Source organism: Syngnathus floridae, chromosome 15, assembly GCF_059516105.1.
Source record: "Syngnathus floridae isolate MCC-2025c chromosome 15, RoL_Sflo_1.0, whole genome shotgun sequence".
Classification (NCBI taxonomy): Eukaryota; Metazoa; Chordata; class Actinopteri; order Syngnathiformes; family Syngnathidae; genus Syngnathus; species Syngnathus floridae.
In genome coordinates this window covers 12,883,676-12,895,231 of record NC_142427.1, presented here as the reverse complement: position 1 = coordinate 12,895,231, position 11,556 = coordinate 12,883,676, and the positions used below count along the sequence as shown (strand labels likewise).

At 49.3% G+C, this 11,556-nt stretch overlaps 1 protein-coding gene across 10 annotated transcripts in view; it reads right to left on the bottom strand.

Moving 5' to 3' along the window:
• Nucleotides 1-553: 553 nt before the first annotated feature.
• The window catches only part of sgcd (sarcoglycan, delta (dystrophin-associated glycoprotein)), an 83,413-nt gene continuing 72,410 nt past the window's right edge, over nucleotides 554-11,556 (bottom strand). For all 10 annotated transcript variants that reach the window (XM_088398529.1, XM_088398524.1, XM_088398523.1 and 7 more), the window contains 3 exons: nucleotides 6,863-6,935; nucleotides 4,238-4,361; nucleotides 554-2,457 (listed from right to left, as the gene is read on the bottom strand). In XM_088398529.1, coding sequence (XP_088254655.1) covers nucleotides 2,269-2,457; nucleotides 4,238-4,361; nucleotides 6,863-6,935 — 386 coding nt within the window. In that variant the 3' untranslated portion in view covers nucleotides 554-2,268. The remainder of the gene's footprint in view (nucleotides 2,458-4,237; nucleotides 4,362-6,862; nucleotides 6,936-11,556) is intronic.

Sequence of the window (11,556 nt, the reverse complement as noted above, 5' to 3'; positions counted from 1 at the left end):
CGGCCAGACCATCAGAAAGTCCAACGAGTCTCCAGATGAGCACCGACGGCCATCCGCACGTGTAAACATCCCTCGCTTGCCGCATCGCATTTTATTTACGACGCCTTGGCCTTCTTTTGAAGCTAGCCCCCCCCCCCCCTTTTCCATTTCCAGCATTCCTCCGAGGTGACATCCGCCGCCGGCTTGCTCAACAATGTCCGAGCGTATATGAGCCGCCGCCGCCGCCGCCGGGTCCTAACAGGTAAACTCCCCGGACGCCCGTTTGCCTCCGCCGGCCGGCCGTTAATCCCACGCTTTGCTCGTGAAAGACTCGGCATGGAAGCTATTACGGAGGCAAGGAGAGAAGTGGGGGGGAGGAAAGAAAAGTGGAAAAACAAGTCCCCCTTGTAACTTTGAGGAAAGCAACAGTGAAAAGACACAAGGATTGGGACACTTGGCTTGAAGTCGTGTGGCATCAGGCATATATTCTTTATCCTCTACCGAAAACCACCAGTTTACCGAGTCGCTAAGATGTGACTGAGAAGACGTAAGAAATGAAGACATGACTCCAATGACCAGTGGGAGCATTCTGAACAATGCCTTTTTATTCTGGCACGTTTAAAAAAAAAAAAAAACGTCCATGGTTGTCAAGTTATGGACTGAAGAATAAACCCAAAAAAAACAAGCCCATTTCAATCCAAGCGTCGCTTCCCTTCTTGGTCGTCTTTTGAGTTTGGGCAGAAAAACCAAACCAAAGGTCAAAAGTCAAAGTAGCACACATTTAACACTCAGCACGCACACACACACACACACAATTGTGAGAAACTGTGAACACGATTCAAATCAAAAGGCATAACACAGAGTGTACAAATGGAAAAAACACCGCATTTCCTCAAATAGTGGCCAATTATTGATTGATTAGTGGCTCGTCAACGCCCTCTTCTTGGTGTTGAGCGATCGTTGCCTTACGATGATCTCAGTGTGGCAAGCCGTAGCGGCTCTTGTTTTATTTTCCATTTGCGCATTATTTGAGGATATGAGATTTTGGGACATGATGAATTCCGGATGCTCGTTGCGTTGGGACGGGATGGGAGAGAAAGGCGGCAAAGTGGAGGCCGTGTGATGGTGGTGATGATGTGCTTCTTTTTGCCACAAGTGTAAGGCACAGACGCACTTCCTCCGCAAGCAAAATGTGCAAGAAACAAGAAGGGCTGACCACAGCTGGAGAACGCATCGCAGTCCAAACAATTGCCACCAAACTGGAGCTGAGATGGTGGCACGCCGGAAAACAAAACCAAAACGGGGACATTTCGGCACGAGTCGCATATTTTGCGCGTAATTCGCTGGGATGTTGGCTGGGCGCACACAAACCCCTCACCGCAGGCTTTGGGGTTTTTCGGAGTCGTTTTCCTTTTGACGTTTCGTCCGTTTTTTGGGGACGCATCCTCGGTCGCTTCCGCCGTTTGTCCGCCGAGACACCGACAACTTGAGTGGGCTCTCGTAGTTTGACTACGCCGAAAGCCCCCGACCTAGTTTCACACCGAGGACACCTTTATTCATATACCTGCCGCTTGTTTGGCTAAGAGCGCATGGGAGCGTGGGAAAATACGCTTTCAAAATTTCAGCCCGCGCTCAACCTTCCAGCGTTTTGAACAAGAATAGCAACCTCATTTATCCCCAAACTCAAAAGCATCTGGCAATGGGAACCTGAAATTGGAGCTTGTCGCTTTGAGAGAGCATCCAGCATTACAATGTGCTTGAATGCAAATGCTTTCTGTTTTGTTTTGTTTTTTAAACAATGTTTGAAAACTCAAGGGTAAGATCATAAAAACAACAACGTTAGCTTGACATGAGGGTGGCAGTCGAATACATCAGTGGTGTCGCAGTAAATCCTCAAAGTGACCAAAAAGCACAATTCCAAAGCCGCGGGAGAGTGGGCGGGGCTCGGCCACCGGATCGGAGTCTCTCACCTGATGGGAGTCTCTCGCCTCTCCGACCCGGTTCATGTGACAAAACGTGTGTATGGCAGTTTAGGGTCACGCCATTTCAAAGCAATTATTCCTCTTGGTTATTCCCAACAATCTGTCCGGAGCAAGGAACATAAAAAAACAAACCAAACAAACAAACAAACAAACACGTTAGTTTCAGTTAGTCGAGCCGATTGAATTCCCGGAATATGACGTAATAAATACAGCGTCCAGAGGCTCCGCCCCCTGCCCCGCTTATTTAGAAAACGACGGATGAGGGCCTCCGTGATCAGTTCCCGTGCGAGTCCCCGTGTCTCTAATCCTAGAGGCAGACGTTGTTGCTGATTTGGCAGGTGGATCCGGTGCCGGCCTGGGAGAGGAAAAGTCTCCCGTTGGGGCAAACGCAAACCTCGTAGACCGTCTGCCTGGTGCCGGACGAGGAGGCGCCGGCGGTGGACGCCTTGCCCTCCGGCAGACGCATCAGGCGGATGCGGCGGGCGTCCAGCGAGATCTGGAGAACCGGACGGAGAAGAGAACAAACGTCAGCGGCAAGGTTCAGCAGATCAATCAGCAGATTGGATGGTAACACCCCTTAAAGTGGAGAAAAAAAAAGTGAAATGCTTGGAAATTCACCTTGGCCCGGTCCTCACACTTTCTCTCTTTTGGATGGCTACCTGGCTTTACTGTAATTGCTCTCCTAGCTTCCGGCCGCCCCCGCCGCTCGCTCGCTCCCTTGCTGCGTTTGACTGGGCCGCCGCTCACAATCACTCCACCGGCTCGCTGGCCAAATATGTTGTTACGCAAACGTATTTTTCATTTGAAACAAAGAGACTGTACAATTTTAAAAGGAAGGGCGTGCTGTTGAATTCAAGTTCTTGATGTACGCATTTTTTGCCTCACATTATAAAACTAACATAGTGAACATTTGGAAGAAAATGTATGGAAAGGAAGGGGGGAAAAAAAGATGTTCCGATTTGAAAGACGTCGGCATGACATTGCAGGCCCGCCCGGCGTTTGCGTCATTCCTCCCCTTGCTCATTTCCACTCGCTCCAAGCCAACATCGATTGCGGATTCCTGTGAGACTCGCGCCGAAGCAGCGAAAAAAAAAAAAAGACCACTAAGGGTCTTGCTCCCGTCGCCCATTAAAAGTTAAAACGGCGCCTCGGAGCGGCACCGCGTGACCTGCGACGCCTGGGAAATGTCGCGCGACCTCCTCTCCTGACAAACGATCGGCACGCGAGAGACGGATTGAGGCCGGCGGAGGTCGCCGCGTGGAGCTGCGAGCCAATCGGCCAATGGTCGTCGTTTGGATTCTCGGTCCCGATACTATTGTTCCCCCCCCACCCCAAAAGACAAATGATTCCATTTTTTAATTTCCTTTTGTCCCTAATGTGTTGAAAAATGATCTTATGAAATATGACGTGTTAGGCAATCATTTTTTTTTTGGGTAAGCGATTAATCACGAGTCCCGATCTTCCTTCCTTCCTTCCTTCCTTCCTTCCTTCCTTCCTTCCTTCCTTCCTTCCTTCCTTCCTTCCTTCCTTCCTTCCTTCCTTCCTTCCGCCCAACGTCCTCCCTCTGTCCCCTTTCTGTCTGTAACTTTGCGCCTCATGTACATTTTTGCCGCTCACTCATCTTCCACGCCGATCCGTTCCGCACATCAGCCAACGCTGATAAAAGGATTTCCCTGCCCGGCTCTGCGGCAGTGGCGTGATGTCAGATCTGTTTCACATCAGCCGAGGAGGATTAATGGAAGAGGGGGATTGGGGGCGGGGGCAAAAAAGTCTTTTCAAAAGTTAGTTGTGTACATTAAGACTTGCTGCTACTGCTGCAGCAGCTGCTGCTGCTATGAACCAAGAGGAGGATGAAGGTGACCTTGACAATCACTTTGCTTGTTCCAATTTGAAGGAGGGACTAAATATGAAATATGATTGAAGTAATATTAGCAAATATCATGCTTGCCTCACATTCACAATACTATTCTTTATCCTCTACAAAAAACGGACCGGCCTGCAGTACAGGTGCTTTTGTCGTCACGATTGCATGATACTGCTCCCCCGGTGGCCAAAAATTGGAAAAATCGTTCTGGCAAAAAATGGACCCCGGAGCCGATTGATGGCATTCCCATTCATTTCAATGGCGAAAGATAACTTGTGTTCTCACATCCATGGCCAAGAAAGCTGAGTCTGATACGAGTGTTAGTGGCTAGTGCAACAAATAAATCAAGTAAATCAAATAAACCAAATGAATCAAATGAAACCCGGGGGCTAATAACTACAGTCATAGGCACCTCTCCGTCTTTGGACTCCAGTCGCAGCTCGTTCCTGCAGATGGCTTGGATGTCCCCGGCCTCGGCCAGGATCTGGATGCCTTTGGGGGCCTCCATGAGCAGGGAGCGGGTGGGAGACTCCAGCCTGGAGAGCAAAACAACACGAGCAAATGTCAATCTGGAAAGCGGTCGGAAAAGAGCGCATTTCCGCTTTGACGGCAGAGCTCCATCTTTGAGACTTACTACCTCCTCTTTGTTCACCTTCTTTGTCCGCTCGACCGCGTTCACAAAAGCCCCACGCCAGCGAGCGAGCGAGCGAGCAATCAGCCAGATTGCCATTTAACCTGCCGTACGTATCTACGTATTTAGAAGTGTTCGCCAAGGACGGAGGACGCAAAGCAGAGAGGATGCAAAGAGGCGGCAAATTGGTACGGTGTCAGAGACGTACAATCATTTCTCCTCTTTCTTTTGCCGTGTCCCCGCGGGAGCGTGCGCCATCCGGCGTTATTAACCTTTGATTCCAGTTGCAGATATGAAGTGTCGAAAAGACGACGAAAGCTTATCGATCGCTGAGGGGAAATGAGATTGGAACGGCACGGGGATCATTTCATGTGCAAAGGAGGGTGGCGTATACTCACCGACAAAACGGCTCACAAATGAAACCTTTAAAGGTGAACCTCATTTGGACCTTGACGCAACTGCACCTTTTCCACCTTTTCCGTACGTTGCTGCTCCCCAAAAATTGCCAACAGGTCACGACTGGCCCCATTGCTGAAAGCGTTTTGCGAGTAGCGTATTTCTGAACGCTCCTTCGTCGGTATTCACGGCAGCGGCTTGCGACGCGATCAATTTCCTCTCTTGTTTTGCAAAGTGTGAGATTAAAGCGTGGTCGGCATTGGCAACACCCCAGAACGCCGCAGAACTCTGCTAATCGTTTTTGTTTTGTTTTCCTTGGCGTGGGCTAGCGTGAATGCTAATGGATCACGTTGAAGCGAGTACAAGACAGCCTTGAAAAAAGATTTGTGTGTGTTTAATTAATCATTGAAATGAATGTGACTTAGATGAGGGCAGAGGTTATCCGATGAGATTTTAATTTGGAAAGCTGCGCAGCATGCTAATTTGACAGGCAAGTTTTATTCAAATGTATTCATTAAGCACTATGTTAATACATGTCAAGTGAAAACAAAGTTTGAAAAAAAATAAAGAGGGCTATTATGGAGAAAAGACTAATTGACGGACTAAAACACGGCAGCAACCTCATGCTAACAGTGCCTTACCGCTAACAGCCTTATGCTAATGTGTCGCCTAGAATAAAAAAAACAAACATTGATGCAGAGGAGGTGGGACTAAAACACGGCGGCGGCGGCGGCGGCAACAGCAGCAGCAGCCTTACGCTAACAGTGCCGTACCGCTAACAGCCTTATGCTAGCTAATGTGTCGCCTAGTATAAAAAAGTGGTCTCAGAGACAGACACCAGGTTAGGATTCGGAGCTGCTTTGCTCCTCCCGGCATCCATGCAAACGGATTGCGTTCCAATCTGCCGGAGGTTGCACAGTCGTGTAATTGTACTCGGAAAGTGCACTTGATGACTTTGAAGTCCTGCCGCCGGAGTTTCACTTTGAGCATCCTTCTGTTTTGTTGAAGGCTGCGGACAATAAATCTCCCGTCCATAAGGCAGCAGCACTTCAGGGACGATCATCATTACAGGTTGGAGTATTTTTATTTCTTTTTTTTGTGGCAAGAGTCCATCAAAGGCCACGCGTGTGACGCTAACCAAACAGAAGAGGAAAAAAAAGGTTCTTTCATTGCCTCTCGGCCGCCGCCGCCGCCGCACTTGTCGCTTATGGCCTCATAAATATTGCCTTTTATCTTGAGCTCGGGATTGGCATCCATCAACGCGCGCCCGCCCGCCCGCCTACGCCGCAATTTTACTTTGGCACAAAGTCGCCGCCGCCGCAATGCAAGGACACGCGCGGACGGACGCGACGCTTTGTAAAGTGACAGCTCCGAGGGCTATCTCCACCCACGTAAGCCGCCCTGACGGGGGCTCGTAACGTCCGAGTGCTACGCAAAGCGCCGAGGCTGACGGGACGGTTCCTCTCGCGCTGGCGTTTCCTAGATGGCAAAAATCAAGACAAACTCAAACTCTTTCCCGCCTTTCATCTTTTGTCTCATCTCGGTCTTGTGCCTCCTCCAGCGCTCGCGAGCCGTTCGCCTTCATGTTCCAGCTCGTTTCGCACATCAAAAGCCTGACACGGATTGAAGTGCACCTTTTGTTACACAAAGAGTCGCAGGCCAGTACAGGGTGAGCCCGTCGCCGTGCGTGCCTGCCTGCGTGCGTGCGTGGGCCACTTGCCTTTAGGCCACTAAAGGATGGCGACTTTCTGACAGGTTGACTTCATGTCACGCCCTGGACTGCGGGCGGGGCGGGGCGGGCACAGCTGACTTTTCAATTCATGGCTTTGACAAGCGTTCAATCCTGACCGTCACCATCACAACGGCTACTAATGATCCCCAAGGGCAATATGACGAGGGCGTCTTGTTCTAAAGTAGTCACAAAGAGACCACTTCCACTCGCCGCATGAGGTCGGTCACCCACCGTGCGTGCAAGAGAATGAATGAGAAACGTAAGCGACAGTAACTCACCGCAACTCCTTGAAAGGCTCGGCCCGGACGTGCGGCGTCTCCACCGACTTGCTGAACACGGCTCCCTGGGCGCCTGGAAGAAAAGAAACAAAATGGGGATCGAAGAAGGAAAACCATTCAGATCGTCATTTATCACCTCCACTCTAAACATGACTTCATCAGATGGGAATTAAAAGAATCAAAATCCCCAAAAGAAATCAATTGCAACGACTCAATCGTTGAATCCGCTTTCAACTTTGTGACTCGCTGCATGGAAGCTGATAAAAGACTTCACGCGTATACACAGGTGTACGTATTGATAAAACAGGTTCGACATTTAAGTGTAGCGCAGCTGCATAAAAGGGAAGATGTGCAAGTATTTTAGTTGGCTTCAAGTGTGTTGGAAAGCGGAGAAAAAAGAATCACACATCCACGTAAGGGCTTTTATCTCAGCCCGCTCAACCTGTCAGCCAAAAGTAGTGCTTTGTATTCAAAGTGGCGACACAATAAAAGCAGCCGTATGCTTTTCATTCCAACAGATGGTTACGAAGCTGATGAAATGTTAGCGGGACGCGCGCGTACGCCCGCGCGCTTTAACGATCATTGCCGTCACTCGCGAAAGGACTTTCATCAGCGCGGCCATTTGCGTGAAAAGCCAACAAGTGTTGTTGCTACTTTTGTGTGTGATGTGGACATTAAGCGCGCGGGCGAGCGTGGCGAAACAGACGCCGGCGGCTGGCGGGAAACTCAAGGCCTTGGAAAAGGCGCTCGCTTCTCTTGACGTCATTTGTTGTCGGAATCTGAATCCGACCGCCGCTTTTTATTTCTATCCCTGCCTTTTTTTTCTCCGCTGACATAATTCCGTGAAGCCATTTCTCGCTGCCATGGTTGCGCCCGCGCGTTTGCGGGTCAGGTGAGGAGAACAAATGACGCTATTAAATAGGAATGCATTCGCGTGTGTTAATATAGGGCAGCGAAACATCATCGGTTGTGGCCTGAAGTAGCTCAACAATGATGAAAGGCAGCGTGGAGACCCCCAAAAAATTCCCGACAGGAATAATTCTGGCGATGGCCGATGCGGCGCTTCCGTCCGCAACAAGATGGCTGCATCTTGTACCGCTGTTAACAACCACTGTCTCGGACGAGCGTTTTGGGCAGTTACGCGTGTCAGCTTCAATGCTTGCGTGAATATCACCAAAAACAAGCAGCCAAAACAATATGCAGGGAAGCTGCGTTAAGCCATGTTAACGCTAGCAGCCGTTTGCTTTTGTGGTTATGACGGCGGGATGAGTAGCAGCAACACAGGAAGTGGAAATGCAAACTAATGTCAAGTCTTCAGTGACTTTCATATGAAAGCTCCACTCAATTCTTGTGGCCGAAAGTCGACTTTGATGGAAGTTTTAGCTTGACAATTTGCACCGGCAACTCTTCTCATCCGATTTGCCGGCTGTGCTTTGCGTGCGCTGGCTGCAGTTGCTTTTGAATCGTTTTTAGTATCGCGGTCAGCCCGGAGGTGAGGCCCCGAGACCTTTGCTAATAAATACCCCGCTGAGCGACTTTGCCACTTTTCTCTTTGCCTTTTTAGGGGCCTTAACGCGCCTGAAAACATCTCCCCGGCGGCTATCCTTGTCAAATGCTTGGGAATTCTATCTGTGACTGCCTCCGGAAAGTCAGAAAGAAAGAAAGAAAGAAAGAAAGAAAGAAAGAAAGAAAGAAAGAAAGAAAGAAAGAAAGAAAGAAAGAAAGAAAGAAAGAAAGAAAGAAAGAAAGAAAAAGAAAAATGAAATCGAGAGTGTTGTGCTCATCTCAACGGGATGTCTCACGTGTGAAATGGAGGAGGAAGGCAGCCATTTCGGTTTGGGGCAGCCATTTTGGTTTGGGGCAGCCAGCCAATTGCAAGCGCTCTTACTTAGCAGAATTTGTCCGAAGGGTAAAGCGGGTATCCCAACATTTCAAAGCCTAATGTGGCATCAAATGTTTCCTGATTATTTTGGTTTCACCTTGAAGCGGTTTGCGACAACCCAGAAGGGAGTGCCGCCACCCAATATAAATCATTTAGTATTCTCGCTCGGCGACGGCAGCGCGTTGACTGCAAGTGAAAATATGTCTTGTAAGAACATTGTCTCCTTTCTTGTCTGTGTCGACAAGTTCTCTCTCTCTCTCTCTCGCTCTCTCTCTCTCTCTCTCTCTCTCTCTCTCTCTCTCCAAACAACCGACAATGCGACAGACAGCGAGTGAGGGAACGTCAAATTGCGACAATGCGAGACTTTGCTGCACAGTCAACAGTGACAATGGCATTTTTTCAGCGTCACTTGTTGCAGGGCAGATTTTACACATTTGCCCTCGCAAGTCACTCGGAAATCAAATGCGTCACGTGTTTTGGAGAATGTTGCCGCTCCGCTCTGTACTGTAAATGAAAGACGTGGAGAAGAAAAACAACCCGGTGCTCAAGCCTAAAAGCGACACAAGCTTCACTTTCTCCTTTGGAGTCGGCGGCGCCGCCGCCGCCGCTTAATTGGGAAGAGTGATAGCGAATGGGACGTCTGCAAAAACGAGGCCTGGCGGGGCCGTCGACTTGAAAGCGCCGCTGAAGGCTGATTAGCAAGCGTGTGTGCGTGCGAGCGAGCGAGCGTGCCTGTTTAAACTCATTCGAATTCAGTCTCTCTCTCTCTCAAAAATAACATTCGCAAAATCGTTTGGGGAAAGGAACTTCTTAGACGTGTCGGCTCCATAACAAACCCACGCGCATTGAAACTATTTTTTGTCATCTGTCCTGCAACACGCGCTGGCTGTCGAGGTTGGTGGGCGATGGAGACCAAAAAAGGCTCCAAGGCAAAATCCATCGAGTTCTTTGCGTGTCGCAGAGGGAAAAAAAACAGGTTAATAACCATTGGATCTTTCTTTCTTTCAAGCACAGATAAAAAAAAAAGAAAAAAAAAGAAAAAGTAATATCCTCACAACGGAAAAAAAAAGCCAATAATTGCCAATGAAGCACTTGGCTTGTTCACGTCCAGATGGCTGAATCCAGGAAGTGGATGTATTTTGCCGCTAGATTGATAACCTGACCAAGCATCTGTTCTCCTAAAAACATTTCGGTGAAAGACATTTCTCGGACCATTAAGATCACATCTCGCCCACCTCTAAGCTCCACCGACCGGGTTGTCAAAAGATTTCTTTCAAACACGCCTTTCCTTGCGCTGTAAATCCTGGCGCCGTTTAGGAGTTGTCACGGCAACTCCACCGGCTCAAACGTCAGCCGCTGCCGAATCTGCTTTTACCAGTCTTGACGTAAAGCATAAACAAAACCCAAATAAATCCAGCTGTCTGGATCTGCAAGGAATGAAGCTGCCGCAAGGAAAGGTGCGAATGGAAATTCACAGAAGCGAACACGTCACGTCTTTGGCGATTGATGCTGCCTGTTAAAAATGTTCAATTTCTTTTCAAAAATATGAAGCCAATCAGTTTGGCGGCTGTCCAAATGTAAAACGTCAAATGTAGTTTGTCTGCGATTCAAAGCGGCCTGGTTTGACAGCGGGACTAATGTGTCGTCGTTAACGTGGGTCGGTCGGTCGGTCGGTCGGAAGGGAACGCCGTCCACCGACGGGCGTAAAGCGCATCGTCTGCATCAAACGTTTGCTCATCAGCGTTCCACATTTCAGACACCAAATATCGCCACGTGGCTGTGGCTTTTCTGCACGCCGACAATGCGGCTTTTCTTAACGGGTTGCCGCCATTAGCCGGCAGGCGGCTCCTGCGTGCCAAAGTCCATTCCGCCCCCGAGCTGAAAAAGCTGCAAGTGGCCCAATGGACGGACGGGAAATTGGCGGCATCCATCTGGCACTCGGCTTTACCCGCTTCCAATTGCCATGGAAAAAAAAGAAATGACATCAATCCGTGAGGGGAGCTGCAGCACGGAAGGACGTATGGCTCGGAATGTTCTGCTTACTCGGCACTTTTTACAAAAACTTTTTCTAACTAGCCTCCGTATTCTTTCTTTGCCCGGACGGTGACTGCAATATGTAAGATACTACGAGCCCTCCGGGTTGGCCTTTTGCACGTTGGCGAGAAAGATACATACAATTCGCAGACCTGACCACTTTTGATTGACCTTTGTAATTGCTTTCATACAAATATGAGCACAAAAAAAAATCGACTGCAGGTGCAGATAGTGAAGTGCGACACGGCGGTAATAATGATCCTTTTGCGCTGACATTTGCGAATTTCCGACTCGAGCAATTCTCCATCGGAGCAATCACGCGCTTTCCATGATGTGTTTCAAAAGCAACGCTGCTTTCAAAGGCTTGGCAGGCAAGCGGGGATACGGGGCCGCTCGCAGAACAAAAACACGCCGACTGTAATTAGAACAGTCATTTGTTTTTGTGTAAGCAAAGCACTTTTGATTTCAAATCTTATTTCACCCACGAATGAGTTACCTTGGAGCCCAATTTGACGCAAAGGCAGATTTTTGGGGGTTTGAAATCCGACGCTTTTGTCCATCCCATTAACGACTACAGCGGTGTAAACATCATCGCTCGGCACGACCAAATCGCTTGGAGTCACAACGCAAGCTACGGCGAGCGCAGTCGCAATTCAGGAGCTGGGGGACAATTCCAAGTTGGCGCTATGACACGCGTGCACTCGCAGCAGACAACGAGGAACATCGGATCTGCGAGGCCCACGTGCTGCCCGCTACCGCTCCCCCCCCCCATTAAAGG